This window comes from Sus scrofa, chromosome 7 (assembly GCF_000003025.6).
Source record: "Sus scrofa isolate TJ Tabasco breed Duroc chromosome 7, Sscrofa11.1, whole genome shotgun sequence".
Lineage (NCBI taxonomy): Eukaryota > Metazoa > Chordata > Mammalia > Artiodactyla > Suidae > Sus > Sus scrofa.
In genome coordinates this window covers 3,891,303-3,907,146 of record NC_010449.5, presented here as the reverse complement: position 1 = coordinate 3,907,146, position 15,844 = coordinate 3,891,303, and the positions used below count along the sequence as shown (strand labels likewise).

At 50.2% G+C, this 15,844-nt stretch overlaps 1 protein-coding gene across 1 annotated transcript in view; it reads left to right on the top strand.

The window, feature by feature from the left end:
* Positions 6,350-15,844, top strand: part of F13A1 (coagulation factor XIII A chain) — a 149,508-nt gene continuing 140,013 nt past the window's right edge. Inside the window, exons 1-2 of the mRNA XM_001927630.7 lie at positions 6,350-6,460; positions 8,585-8,741. Coding sequence (XP_001927665.3) covers positions 8,603-8,741 — 139 coding nt within the window. The 5' untranslated portion in view covers positions 6,350-6,460; positions 8,585-8,602. The remainder of the gene's footprint in view (positions 6,461-8,584; positions 8,742-15,844) is intronic.

Sequence of the window (15,844 nt, the reverse complement as noted above, 5' to 3'; positions counted from 1 at the left end):
ACTCCAGCTCATACAGAATGAAAATAGAGTAAAGAAGTACATAGGTGCATGACAGACCAAGTCAAATTCCACAGAGTGCAAGGCTAGGCGATGTCACATGGTGAGGCTAATAAAATATTATTGGTTCTGTCCCCTGCCCCCAAAAAGTTTTCCTGGGCTTTATGATCAAGAATAATGGCCTCTATAATACATTATGGCTGTTAGAAGGATTCTTTTTGGAGTTCATCCTAAGTCATGACCACACATTGAATACAGGAGGTGGGGGGGATCACTCAAGACCCCTAATATTCTTAGTAAGTCACAATATTTGAATTTATTGAAAATGAATTATATATGTATAATTTATAGACACATATTTTTAAGATATAATTTTTTTAATGTGTAGACACCTAATAACATGACTTCTAATTATATAAAGTTTGGCAGACTTACAACAAGGAAACCAACAATTCCACAATCAACACCGATCTCTGTGTAACTGAGAGATCAAAGGAACACCATGAGAAATGATTTGAATGGATAAGCTTAGTCTGATGAACAAATGTATACATTTTAAGTTAAAAATGAGTTGGAAATATTTTTGGTGGATCATGACATGTGTCGGTACCAGACAGCTAGTATTTCAGAGGCTGCTTTAACAACTTCCAGTTACCACTGCGAGAGGGAAAATGCACCAAGAAGAAACACACTCACAGGAAGGACGCTGGCATAGTGGTCTGCAAACCTCACTGCAGAAATTGCTGAGTGAGCATCAGAGAAACGAGAACTTGCTCCAGTCTTGGGTTCTATCTTAGTGCCCACACGAACGATTATGCAATGGCCTTTGGCTCCCTTTAGAAATGCATCGGGCTTATCCAGAAGCTCAGCTGTTGGGACGGCTCTGCAGGACATCCCGTCCTCTCCTCTCCATTTCCAGCCTGACTTCATTAGAGGCCCCTCTTCCAGCTTCCAAGTTTGTTTGTCACTGCTTTGCGCCCCTTTAGAAGAGTCCTGCAGGCCCGGCTCTAGGGCCACACCTCATCAGCAAGTAGATGCTGTTCATGTGACATCATCAACATCTACAACAGGGAGCACCAGGACCCTTGGACAAGTGACCACCATCAACGGGGGCACCACAGGCTGGCATCCTCAGGCCTCATTAGAGGAGCTGGATGAGATGCCCAGGCAGGTCCGCTCTTCACCTACCTGGATGCCGGCTTCCAAAGAGAAGGGGAGCCACAGAAAAGCCGGTCCATTCCCTGCATCCTTCATCTGAAATCCTTCTCGGACCCACTGCCGTGACAGCTTCCTTGTGTTGGAAGGGTTTTCACTGGCTTCCGTTAGAAAGACATCCATACATATCCTCACACACACAGTGGCATCCAGCTGATTATGAATCGAACCCTCCATTGACAAGAGTGAACTGCAGAAGTAATTCCTGGGGAGTAGGAGGAGCTGGTGGACGGGAAGCCACTGCAGCAAGCGCAGCTGATGACCCCTCCTCCAGCAAAAGATCTGAAATGAGCACGTGCACGAGTCCCTCTCCTGCTAATGAAGAAGGAAAGACACCAATGTTTAGGAAAAGTTAAAGCATCCACGAGCTGAGGTTGCTCTGCTGGCCCCAGCCAGGACCGGCTCTGCCGAGGGTTAGCTTTGGGCCAGGGGCTGCCCACAGGGCCTTATGGGTATCCCCTTCTCCCATCGTCACATCCTGTGAGGCAGAAGTGATGACCACCGCTCTCCAGGCGAGGGAACCCAGGCGAGGGAACCCAGGCGAGGTGAGGAGACATTAAATAACTGGCCCAGGGTCACACAGGAAGCAGGTGAGAAAGCCTTGATTCCAACTTCAGCTGTCACATTACCCTGGGGGACACTGCAAAGCTCCTACAGACCTGGGGCCCATACATGCACCCCCATGTGTGCCTGCAAACCTGCACACACGGGCCGTCAGCATTCTGGCAACTTTAATGAAGCCAGCCTTGTTTGTAGTGCACCCCCCTCCACCCCCATCCTCTGCTGCTTATTGAGGTTTTCAATTGCTACTATTCTTTCAATGAATACGTTTGTGATAAATTTGTGGAATTACTGTTAGGCTTTGCTTCTATTGATCACTGGGTTCATATGTATCACTACCTCACCATTTTTTTTTTCTTTTTAGGGCCACACCTGCAGCACATGGAAGTTTCCAGGCTAGCGGGTCAAATTGGAACTGCAGCTGCCAGCCTATGCCACAGCCATAGTAAAGCGAGATCTGAGCTGCATCTGCAACCTATGTGGCAGCTTGCGGTAACGCTGGATCATGAACCCACTGAGCAAGGCCAGTGATCAAACCCATGTCCTCGGGGACACTGTGTTGGGTTCTTCACCTTCTGAGCCATACCAGGAATTCCTTTTTTTTTTTTCGCTACCTCACCATTTTAATTGCTATGTTTTGTTCACTGTGCTTTATCACCGAATGCCTTTTATCCCGAAAAGTGAGATAAGTGAGAAAGGTAGGTATGGGGTCTCTTAGTTGCTTCTGTGGCCAGTGGAGTCTGGGCACCCCCAGAGTAAGGAATGGAATGGAACAAATCCAGGCGGCTTCACCGTGTGTCTGCACCTTACGCTGGTGAAGCTGCTTAGAGCTCCGAGAAGGTGTCCCTCTCGGCTCCTGATGACTTAAAGTCATCAACAGTTTACAAGAATATCTCCTCCCTACAAACTTGGAAGCCTTCATCTGTCAGAGATCCAGTTCTAGCTGACGTTTCTCATGTTTTATAAAGTCTTTTAAAATTTAAAAACCTTTTGGAGTCTCTTTAAACAAGTCCAGCCAAAACTCTGGAGGCGCTAGGAAGCCACGGCATGGCTGAAACATCTTCTGGGCGGTTCTGTAGTCCTCCCGTTGCCCTGAGAAATACACTCACTCACATCACACACTCACACTGACAGGCACACACTCACAAATACAGCCAGACATACACCCTGGCTTAGACAAAGCCCTCGCCTACTGGCTCACCCTCACAAGCATCCTGGCACACACAAAACACTCAGACTCACTCACTTACACAGTCGTGTACACACTCACATCCAGACACACATTCACAAATACCCTTACACACACACACACACACTCACGTCAGTTCTTTAGTGGCTGTAGAGATGAAGAAATTCTGTTGATTGGTTGCACAACAGACTTACCGCTCCTGGACCACGCATTGAAAAATAAAATGGTACATGTGATATCATGTGCGCTGTACCCTGGTTAAAAATAACAGTAACATCAGAGACAGATACTCATGCGCAGTGAGCACGCAAGCGCAATAGTTCCACTTTTCACTCCTAAAGAGAAAACAGATTTCCTCCACCTGGGTGCCTCGAGGCCCTGCCCGCAGGAGACGGCCCCGCACTCCGCCTCCTCGGGAAGGCAGCTTAAGGGTGACAGCCGAGCTCTGGCGAGAGAGGGCCGTGCCACCCAGGAAAGCCGAAGCAGGAGACGCTTCTGCATCTGGAGCTGTCACCGCGTGTGTTACCTCTCTCCTAAAAGAAGACGGCAAGGTGCTGTCGGAGAAACAGTCCTTCCTCAGAACCCAGGCCCGATTGTGGCTGTGGCTGCTGTGATGCTTTAGCGATCCCTTCCTGGGGCTTCCAGTGTCATTGTCAGTCGTTGCAAAGGCGCCCCTGAGGGTCCTAGAAAGACGTGAATGGAGGAGGGGCCACTCCCTCCCCAGCTGCTCACAACTGTGGCTGCAGCGTGACTAGAAGCTTTTCTCTCAGCTCCCCCCATCCCCTCCCCATCTCCACCTCCTTCTGGAGGGGAACATGTCCCCCCAGCTCCTAAGGCTCAAGGACAGCAGAGGGAAAAGCCTCCCCCAAGAGATGGACTTTCATCAGGAGTGTTGCAGGGTTGGGCACTTCCGAAGGCTTCTTCTTATTTCTATCCACCCATCTGCCTCTGCGATGACATCTATAAACCCACAAAATCCACGTCCTGTTTCAGCTGGAAAAAACCAGCAGGGTCCAGATGTGACTGATGAGTTTTCTGTGTGTTTGTTCAGGATGTGAAGTTTTGCATGTAAATCACATAGAGTTTGCGGGCACAGTCATCCCCTGAGCAAATAGTCTGCTTCCTGGGTATTGCCAAGTAGGAGAGAGATGGTAGTTTATCTGGAGAGAGAGCCATGTCTGTATCATATAAATGGAAACTCAGAATCAGAGTCCAATTAAGGGAACTTGGAATCCCTCCAGCCATGCACCTCCTGTTTACCTACCCCCCCAAAGGCCGCCACACATTTCTGAGAGGAGCCAGGCCCCCTAGGGCAGGTGTTCAGGCTTTCTTGTCCTGCCCCTTGAGACAACGGGGTGTAAACTGCAGCTTTCGTCAAGGTTCACCCCACAGGACATTGGAACCGTGGCCCCTTCAGTTGCAGAGAAGACGATGTGCCAGGGCTTATGAATATCCTCAGAGGTGCCATCCTGAGCCCGTGAGGCCAGGGAACTCTGGGGACAGACCTGTATGTCTCCAGTGACCTGCCCACTGGACTTGCCTCAGGCCATCGTTGTGGCCTCATAGCGAAGTCAGGAAGGGAGAGTGAGGCTGGCGGCATCGTGATGAAAGGTCCGCTGCTTGAGGTCCCAGTCCTGGAGCTGTTGGCCCTCAGATCACTGGTCCCCAGTCGCTCTGCCTCGGGTGGGGGAGGGGAGGTCGTGCAGAAGCGGGGGCAGCCCAGCAACCCCACCGCCTTGAAAGGCCTTCTTGAGCAGTGGCCTGCCTGCATCCGAGACCTTGGATCTCAGGATTTTCCTGGCGCTGGTTGCATAGGCCCCCTCTGCCCAGCATGGACCAGCCTCTGGGTTCTTAGAAGGAGGCGGATGCTCTGAGTAATCCCCCCGACTGTACAGCGTAAGTCCCCTGAGCTGTGCTTGTCGGTCCCTTGACCGACAGCTCCTGAAGATGGCTGGTGGGCAGTTAGTGAGGGGAGTGAGAAGCTCTGGAAAGATCGTAGCTGGACTTGGGAGGTGTCAGGATGGAAACGGATCATGTGGGGGTTGCTGAGAGTGTCAAGGGTGCCTGTGAGCATGGAGCATGGAGGAAACTGCAGAGAGGACAGACCTTCGAGGCACGAGAGGGCAGAGGACAGACCTTCGAGGCACGAGAGGGCAGCAGAATTCAAAGCTTCCCGATGTTAAGTCAATGGGAACTGAGTCCTGTCCTCTGGATTTAGCGAAGAGACGGGTGACCTTGAATGACAGTTTTCAGCAGAATGATGGGCGCAGAAGCCAGGTGGCAGAAGCCTGCAATGAAGAGGAAGAGAGAGAAGGAGCAATAGCTGGGGGATGAGGCTTGAGGGAGGGCTTTTAAGATACTGAAAAGACTCGACTCGGAGCTGCATACATGCTGATGGGAAAGCAGCTGCTAGAGGCAGGGGGCTTAAAGGTCCAGAGGAAAGACTGGAGATGCCTCAGAGCAAGGCCGTGAAGACAGGACGCAGAGCACCTGGCTGTGGGCAGGGGGTGGGTGGCTGGGAAACTTCCCATGATGGGTAAGTTTGCAGCTTAGTTCATAGATCTGGTAGCAGAAAATTGAGACAATTCTCACACGGTGGCATATGTATGCATATATGTAGTGAAATTAGATCCAGGGTTGAGGTCAGAAATTCGAAGACAGTAAACTTTAGAAACAGCCATGACTGGAAATAGGAGTATTTAGAGATACAAAGACTTGGAGGGAAACAAAGATGGAGAATTTTAGAAGGAAAATGTTCTTTTCTTTCAATTATTTGAAAAGAAACCAAAATCGTTTTCAGGAAAAAAAAAGTGTCATTTTCTAATTTTTGTGGCCCTCAAAGATATTTCTTTGTCTTCCTCCAGGCTGCCCCCCCCTCTGGCAGGAGATCTTGTGGTTGGGGGGTGGCGGAGGCTCTGGTGGTTGCTTCCAGAAAAGAGCCCCTCAGCTTTATTTACACAGGAAGGACACATTGCTCTTGCTTTATGCACGGTCACAACCATCTGTGACCTGCCTGCGAGAGGGCAGAGCCCCCCTTCTGCCAACCTCGGAGTCCCGGAGGGCAAAAAAATTCCCTTAGGAAGGAAGAGCCTTCCTTCCCAGCCCTCTGATCAAAGGGCAGGGCGTGGGGTCTGCCGGGTGCTGCCAGGTCCCTCAGCCGTCCCTCCCGGCCACCAGGTGGGGAGAGGGTGGCAGACCTGGAGGTAAGGAGGAGAAGCAGGGCTGGGAAGCTGGGAGAAGCGGGGGCCTGAGTGGAGGGGGCGCCTGCCAGAATAACAGCAGGGTGGCAGAGGTAAGTAGAAAGTCCTAGAAACCGCTGCTGGCTCCAGCTGTCAAGAAGGGGGAGGAGAAAACGCTGTGGGACGGGGGAGGGGGGGGACTCTTAGGAAGTTATTTAAGAGCCAACTTTCTGGTCGTGTATCCTGTGTCCTTTTGAGGAAGTTCCCCAGAGTCGCACAGAGCCAGCCTGCGCGGGGGCACCTTGGGGAGGGACCACAGGTAAGCAGCCTCCCTCCCGCCCTGACTCCCCTGCTGTGTCCACCCCCTGGACCTGGGCTCCCAGGATGACCCTCAGGTGGCTCTGGGAGTGCAGGGGGCAGGGATCAGCAGCAGCCCCACGGGTCCACCTCTGTCCTTCGTCTGTTACTTCCTACCTCCCCAGCACCCCCTCTGAGCAGGGAGTTCTCTCAGGGATCCTGCGGACTTTCCAGACGGCGCTGCTGGCTGAGAAGGGCCACGCATGGGGCAATTGGAGTGCTCTCCCATAAGACAGGTCCCCCTCTCTTCGGGGGAGCAGGCTATGGAGAGAGGATGCAGGATGTGGGAGAGAGGGGCGAGGGAGGAGCTGGTAGGAACACCTGCTTGGCTGGAAGGCTGCGATCCATCTGATCCTTCCGGCTTGGCTCCCCGTCTCTGGCACCCCCTCGCCAGACCCTCCTGGGGACCCCAACTTAAGCATGACCCCCATCCCAGACCTGGCCAGGGGGCGGGGCTTCTGCCCCTCTTTGCTCATCTAGCCTGGCCGTAAGGGCTTCTCTCACCTGGGGAGCACCCCACTCTGCACTTTAAAATTCCTTCTCCCAGCATTGCTCTCCCCAGCTCTGTCCAGCTGCCCATCCCCTGCCGTTCTGCACCAGAAGAAGGCTTTTTCCTGCCTTCTCTCTACTGTTAACCCTTCTCTTCTCCCCCTTAACCCCCCCAGAGATTATAAATATGTCTGCAGGTATTTATAGACACCCACGCAGACTTCATACCCCCAAGACCCAAAGCCTTAGCAAGTGGCTTCTTGCCTCCAGCTGTGCTGTCTTTGCTCAAGGCTTTTCTGGGACAGCCTCCCCCCGCACCCCGCCACCTCCCCCCACCCCTCCAGCCTCTATAATGGCCACTCTTCATCTCCTAGGGTGTGCCCTGGTGTTTGAAAACCGCCAAATAACCAGGAGTCCTGACTGGGGAACCCAGGCGCTCAAGGGGAATGTTTCACAGGGGCCAGAAACAAGGTCTCCCTTCATTTGGTCCGTCGGTCAACAAGTACCAACTGGGCCAGGACAGTAAGGGGTTTAAGCTGGTGGTTTGCCTCGCAACCTCCCAAGGATGGGGAGGCGGGCTTGGGGCAAGCACTGTGAGCACTGCTGACCGAGGAAGTTTAGAGAAGGGGCTATTTCTGGCCCTATTTAATGCTGCAGCCTGCCTCCCTCTCACCTCCCCCCACCCCAAACTCCACCTCCCTCGTCCTGCTCCCTGTGGGCCTGGCTCCAAAGCCGCCCTACCAGGTTCACTTCTGAATCTTGTGGGGCTCAAACTTAACCCCCACCAGACCAGAAACGCTCCAGGGCAAACACCTTCTGTCTTATTCTCTAATGTGTCCTGAGTGCGAGGACCACAGGCTGCCACGAAGCGGGCCCTCGATAAGTACTGGCTGAATTAACTTGCAAACATGAACGCTTGAAAGGAGGCCACGCCTCTGGACCTGGTGGTACACGTTTGTTCTGACAGTGATGTGCGCCCCAGATGTCTGCTGGTGGCTCCGTGGGTTAAGAACGTGACCAGTAGTGGAGGACATGGGTTCGATCCCTGGCCTTGATCAGTGGGTTAAGGATCTGGCGTTGCTGTGGCTGTGGTGTAGGTTGGCAGCTGCAGCTCCAATTCGACCCCCAGCCTGGGAACCTCCATATGTCATGGGTGCAGCCATTAAAAGACAAAAAAAAAAAAAAAAAAGAAAAAGAAAAAAAAAGAAAAGAAAGAGAAAAAGGCGTGTACATGAGATGGGCAGAGGTCCATGTTTATGACAGTAAATGTTTCTTTCAAGAGACTGCTGTGAAGGGGTGGGAGGAAAAAACCCGCTCTCCAAAATCTTTGACATGTTTCATTTCTTCAAATCAGCCCTCTTTCTTCTGCTCTGCGCACGTTTTGACACACACAAAATCTCCCCAAGATCCCTGGGAAACGGCCCTTCATCCTGAGCCTCCTCCCTCCTGCCACACCACAGGGTTTATTTATGCGAAACCCAAAACGTGTTGCTCAAGAGCCCCCCACAGAGAACGCCTGTTTCTCTCTTCCTGAGTCCTTCCCTTGAATGGAAAGGGCTTCTACCCCGTTATCTGTGTCTCCTTTTCCTTCCCCCAGGAAGCTGCGAAGCTGAGAATGGCTGAGACTCCTGGGACTGGGGCCGCCTTCGGAGGCAGGAGAGCCCTTCCCCCCAACACCTCCAATGCGGAAGAGAACGACCCCCCCACCGTGGAGCTGCAGGGGGGCCTCATGCCCCGGGGATTCAACCCTCAAGGTACAGGCACCTGCAGCGCGCTCCCCCCTGGGCACTGGTCAGCACCCTCTGTCTCCACCAAGGGCCCCTGCCAGTCTCTGGTTTTAAAAGCTTCCAAAAACCCTCTTTTGAGGGGTAAAAGCACCGAAGACCGGCATTCTTGTCCCCGCTCTGCCACTCAATCGCTGTGTAATCTCAGAGAAGTCACCTCTGCAAACAAGGGCACTAGTTTCGCCTCTTCCAGCCTCCTGTTCTATTTGCAAGAATGTTCTCTATCTAGCTGGAAGTTTCCACTTCCCAAACACGGTGGCTGTTTTGAGTGTCTGGCTCGCAGCTCCCCCGGTGCATTGCCGTGAGTCTCGGAGCTGGCAAGGGGCACGGGGCTCTGACAGTGAGGGAGATGAAGCCCTGTTTCTCTCCAGAGCCGCGTCCCCTGCTCTCACCCCCGCCGATCCCAAGGGACCTGCACCGGGAGCAGGAGCCAGCCGCTGACCTCCACGCAGCCCCGTCAGCTGTGACAGGGCCCAGGTGGCAGCGATGGCTTGGTGACACAGACACCATTCCCTTGGGCCATGGCAGGGACCTTCAGACTCACGTCCTTGAATGGCATCCAGAGGGGAGCACGTGCACCCCAACCCACTTTTGCTCCTGAGGGGGCTCTGTGCCAGTTTTTACTGCAGGGGTGGGTGCCCACATCACCCCACGGTGAGTGGTTAATCCGCCTGGTCTGCAAGAGCCCAGTGGTTGATAGCAAAGGGAAAGGACAGTGCTGATCTCGAACAAAGAGCGAGTCAGAGAACAGCCCAGGGGTTGTGGGCAGGAGCGACTGTGCTGGCCTCATGTCTGCACGATGTGACGTCCGGCTGTGAGGACAGAGAGATATCCGGGGCCACCCAGGGGGCACCATCCAAACCAGAAGCAGGGAAGTGGCGGAAAGGCATCTTCAGTTGAGTAGAGGAGCCAGAACAAGGGGCGAACTTGGATTTTGGAGCCCTGTCTCCCTGCGAGATGCTGCGCTCTCTAAAACGCCACCATTGGAGCCACAGAACTGCATTTAAAAGCGCTTTCCAATCAATTCATCCAAATCCTCTCTGGGTGAGGAAACTGAGGCCAATGCAAGCATTTGATGTTCACGTCTTCCCTGCTCAGTCTGGAGCCTCCCTTTCCTTTTGCGCCTTCTCTTCTTTTCTCCTTCCTTCATCCCTTCTTTCCTCCCTCCCTGCCTCCCTTCCTTCCTTCCTTTCTAATGTAAATAGAATTAGAAAGCATGCAGACATCAAACTACCAAGCAAGCCATCTTGGTGTATTCCATTTTCTAGCAAAATTCCTCTCTGGCAGAGTAGACTCTGGGGCCCAGGAGAGGGGCCAAAGTGCTGGAAGAAGCGGGCAGAGAGGGCAGAAAGAGAAGAGGGCACAGGAGAAACAGGAGGCAGTACAGCGTGTGAGGTGTAGCAGAGTCCCTCGGTCTAGGACTCAAAAGAGCCGGGGTCCTGTCCCACGTCTGCCACTTGCTCGCTCTGTGACCCCAGACAAGTTCTGTAAGTGCCCTGAGCCTCAGTTTCCCCATCAACGAAATGGGAGCAATACCCCCTTTCATGGTTGCCATGAGAATGAAATGACCGGTGGCTCTGGGAGTATGTGATTGATACTGGTCATTGACTCAGAATGTGCAGATTATCCCCCACCTGTAAAGGCAGGAACCCACGCAAGGGACTCTTGATTCCAAGGGGACATGAGCAGCCTGCAGCTCCCATATGTCTAAAATGGAACACAATGCTGCCGGGAAGAAAATGGCCAGAGAACTTGAGCCAGTAGGTCAATTTTTTTAAAAATCTGGGAGTACTGTTTTCTGGTTATTTATTTTTGGCAGCAGAGGTGGGGAGGTATTTTGAACTGAATTATTTTGCAAAACAGTCATTATTTGCTGGGCAAATGGGCACCATCCAAGGGACATTCTGGGACACTTATTACAGGCCTGGCATAGGCATGTGGGTCCAGTCAACAGGCCATCCCTTGAGAATGGAATGAGTCATCAGCCCAAGAGTCATTGTCACCTTTTTATTACTAACAGCTTCCAGATTTTGTAAACATGTATCCATTCAGTGGTTCTCACACGGATGAGCTAAGTACTGCATGCTCTGAGGATAGGACCTGTGAACTCAGGAGGCAGAGCCCTAAGTCCCAGATGAGTGAGTGGAACAGAAAAAAAAACAAAAACCAGACCGTCGGATCAAGGAGGTCCGTCTTCGAGTTACCCTTCACATTTCAAAGCTCCGTTTAATTGTACTAAGAGCAGGTTTTTGGGGAGTTCCTGTTGTGGCTCAGTGTTTAACGAATCCGACTAGGAACCATGAGGTTGCAGGTTCGGTCCCTGGCCTCGCTCAGTGGGTTAAGGATCCGGCGTTGCCATGAGCTGTGGTGTAGGTCGCAGACATGACTCGGATCCTCAGTTGCTGTGGCTGTGGTGTAGGCCAGTGGCTACAGCTCCCATTTGACCCCTCGCCTGGGAACCTCCACATGCTGTGGGAGCGGCCCTAGAAAAGGCAAAAAAGACACACACACAAAATAAATAGAATAAAAGCAGGTTTTCAGGCATGAAATATATCAAATTCTCCCCGAGTCAGCCCTGCTAAGACCTGGTCACGTGGGTTCCAGGACCATCTTCTCGCAGTTTCCTCCGTGGCCACAAGTGGAGGACCTGCCTCTCTCTGATTGGCTGAAGATGATCGGCTCCAGGATAACAGAGCCGAAGGCAGACTCTCTCTCCTCGCTTGTTTCGTGGATGCTTCTTCCAAAGTGCCCCTTTTAGCCAAGCTGCTCTTGTGAAACGGACTGAGAAGGGCAGAGAGGCAAGAGGAGGCTGAGGGGGGATTGCCGATTCTTCCTTTGAATCGCCCCCCGGCCAGTGGATGTATGTAATGTATCCTGAGCGCATATAAGTCCTTTAATTCACGACTTCGGCCAATATTTGGTTAAGAACTATCTTAGTCTATATTTTATTTATATATTTTTATTTATTTATTTATTGCTTTTTAGGGCCACACCTGCGGCACATGGAAGGTCCCAGGCTAGGGGTTGAATTGGAGCTACAGCTCCCGGCCTGTGCCACAACCACAGCAACACAGAATCCAGCCACATCTGCGACGTACACCACAGCTCACAGCAATGCCAGATCCCCAACCCACTGCGCAAGGTCAGGGATCGAACCCACGTCCTCATGGCTACCAGTCGGATTCATTTCCACTGGCCACAGCGGGAGCGCCGAGTCTGTATTTTAAAATGTACAAACTTGCATAAATTTCCTCCCAGACAGCAGCATGACATGTAATAAAGATCTCAAAATACCGAGATATGTGAGGCGAGAATGGAACCCCAGGGGTGGGGCCACAGCCCGCCCGCAGCGGTGTTTGACGTCCTCCTGTGTTTTCAGGGGATGCTTAACGCCCCCCCACCCCGAATGCGAATGTAGCTGAGAAAAACATGCAGAAATCTCAGTTTGTTTGGATTTGCATTTTTTTCTAATAGACGGTGCTGCATGCTCACTTAGTGTTTCTAAAAATCTCTCTACAGCCTTTCCGGTCTCAAAGGTCATTTTAGCAGGAGATGTACATAACGTTTTGGAAGAGAATCTTCTATTCTTGGGCCGGTTTGACCCTGCGTTATAAACAATAAGTGATAGTCTGCAGAAGTGATTGTAGTACTCATTTGACGGGTCAAATGCGGTTTGAATTCAAACTGGAAAGCAAGCCTGGATCTAGTTTAGAAAATAAACACAGGTGGGATCTGGTGTTTGGGGGACTAATGGGGTCCGTGCTTTCCTGATCACGTCCCCCTGCACGACTCCATGTCAGAACTCGATCCACTCACAGACGAGTCAGTCGTCCATCTCCCCTTTGTGCAGAGTCAGCCTCTCTGGGTTCAAGGCTGTTGAAAGAATAAGAGAGCCCTTCACTCTATGACGAGGGAATGATGCTGTACAGAACCACTTCATCCTTTTTCTGCTCGATTTGAGGGAACATGATTGTGTCAAAAAGTACTCCAAGCTCTGTCTGCGGACACAAACATGATCAATCCAAGACCTGGCCTCAAGGAACTGTCCACTTAGACAATGAAACAAACAAATAAAAGGAAGAACCAGTGGGGTCCGTGGAGTGGAAAAGAGGGTGAGAAAAGCTTTGAGATGAAAGGGCAACTGAATTAGGTCTTAGAAGATGAGTAAGGGTGTTCTAGGCAGATGAGTGCATGGAAGGGCATTTCTGCCAGAGGGAACAGAATATGCCAAACAGTGATGACAAGAGAGAGCAGATGAGCCTGAAAAAAGGAAGCAGGGGTCACATCCTAATGGACCTTGAAGACCTTATCTTTCCTCCTGCAGATACAGGGGACTTGCCAAAGATTCTAAATAGCAAAATGGCACAAACAGAATTATGTTTATAAAGATTGTGCTAATAGTGAGCAGAAAAATGGAGAGAAGAAGAAACATTTGGAGGCTGTTGAAATACTTCAGGCTAGAGGAGAAAGACACCAGAGGGATTTTAGTCCCTGGAGAAGGTGCTAGACTCATTTCTCTCATTCTAGCTTCCACTGAGCATTCCCTATATATTTGAGGCATGGACATTTTAATAGCAATGGTTAAAAAACAATAAGCTTAGAGTCCCCGCTGTGTCTCAGAGGGTTAAGAACTTACATAATATCTGCGAGGATGTGGGTTCAATCCCTGGCTTTGCTCAGTGGGTTAAGGATCTAGTGCTGCCGAAAGCTGCAACATAGGTCACAGATGCGGCTTGGATCTGGTGTGGCCTTGGTGTAGGCCCTAGCCCTGAGAACTTCTCCATGCCATAGGTATGGCCCTAAAACAAAGAACAAAAGAAGGAAAGAAAAAGGAAGGAAGGGAGAGAAAGCAAAGCAAAGCAAAACAATAAGCTGTGCAAGCACGTGTTTTTACTCATTCAAATTAAAGATCCTTCAAAATTCTGAGTATCCAAAAGGAATCTGAGAAGACAATTTTAGCCTGCAGTTTTCACAATAAACAGACCTGCCTCCTCATGGACAGTGATTTACCCGTCTCGTTGGTAATATTACCAACGATTGCAAGGAGGCCTCGGTTCACTAGGGAATTCCTGGGGGATGAACATAAACATTTAACTTCCTTCAAGATTCCACCTGTGACAGGTATCATCATTCTCTGAAGAATATTTTTACAGCCTAAGGAGGAAATATCTACTTTTTTCATACTGGGGAAGGGTAGAAGGACAGGGAGGCAGCTGACTCATGAGAAGAGATTTTTTTTCTTTTAACAGTCTATATTCTGATGTGTTTGGAATTAGGCTGAATTATGTTAGGTAGACTTTTTGAAAGCTGCCACTTTGAAAGAGCAGGCTGCCACACTTCCAGCTACAATCTCTCTCTAAAAAACAAAACAAGACAAAAAAACAGTGGCTTGGCAACAAGCAGTTGTGTTCTGCCAGGAACCAGGCTGGCCGGGGAGAAGCAAATTCATGCCCCATTTGTGGCGAATGGCGCCTGGGTGATGAGAAGCCTCTTTCAATCTACACTATGTCTTGTTAAGCCAATGAACAAAGGAAAAAATCAATGCACCAGCCTCATAAATGTTTACGGAGGGACTGCTACATGGAAGGAGCAGTACGAAGCAAAACTGACCAGAAAAAGAGTATGATGTTTTTATAACTGTGCTCGTCTCTTACGACAACCATCTGTAAAATCCTTGCGGTTATCAGGTTTTATAAGAACCAAATACTTGGGGTTCCTGTCCTGACTCAATGGGTTAAGAACCAGACATGGTGTCTGTGAGGATGTGGGTTGGATCCCTGACCTCACTCGAGGGGTTAAGGGGCCGGCGTGGCTGCAAGCTGCAGTGTAGGCCACAGATGTGGCTCAGATCTGACGTTGCTGTGGCTGTGGTGTAGGCTGACAGCAGCTCTGATGTAACCCCTAGCCTAGGAACTTTCATATGCCGTGGGTGCAGCTCCCCAATTTTTTTTTAAAAAAGCCAAAACAAAACACTCTTCACATGCATATTAATATATTTATTTAGTGTATATAATTGTTTCCACTTAGGAAAAACTGTAAGACTATGATCTTGGGATGGGGCTTAATTTTACACACTCAAAGGAATTCATTAGTGCTTTCGCTTATCCTTTCTTATAGGGGTCAAAGTGAGCTCTGAAGAAATGGCATTTTTATTCCAATCTGAAACACAAGTGCTGGTCTGGAGGCTTTGTGTGATAAAACCCAGCATGTTATCGTCAGCAGTATACACATATATGCAGGCCTGAAGTGGGCATATTTTGAGAATGAAATTGTCTGATAAGTGACATGTAAAGGACTCCTATGGTTAATCTTAGGATGAAGGGAAGGCCTAATTAAAAAGGAACAACCAGCTCCTTGATCCGAGGTGTCAGGTATTAAACTTGCTGGAAGCGAAACCTGATGCACTAGTTATGTCATTTGGCAACTGGCCCGGGCTCAGCAACAAGATGATGAAAGACACGGTCTGGTCCTCGAGGGGCTTACAGTCCCCTCGAGAAAACCACCTATACTAAGAGACTACCAAGTCGCTAATGAGAATAGACTTTTTTTTTTTAAGGAAAAAAAAAAAAGTATTCTGGGAATAGAGAGGAGAAAACAACTCCATTTACCTGTAGACATTCAGGAAAAGAAAAGCAGGCCTGTCTGTGGAGAAGATTTGGCATTTTCTCATTTAATCTCCATGTGGCCACCATTTTGCTGAGGAGGAAACTGAGGCACACGTTTATGCAACTTGTCCAAAGTTACAAAGGTGGTTAAGTGTCGGAACTGGGATCTGGGCCCCGTCCCATCCCCTGTGCTATTCTATTTCTCCTAGTAATAGCAATAATATACAATTATAAGAATATATAGGAGTTCCACTGGTTAACGAATGGAACCCAGTCCACAGTTGTGGGAATGGCAGATCCTTAACCTGCTGCGCCACAAGGGAGCTTCCCAGAATGTATTTTTAAGGATTTTGCTTCACCAGCTGCTTAATGTAAATCAGCAATAAGAATATTCAAACCCCTAAAAACACCTTGGCTGGAAGTCATAGAAATATATCCCATTTGTTTTGAAAGTACAATGGTCTCATT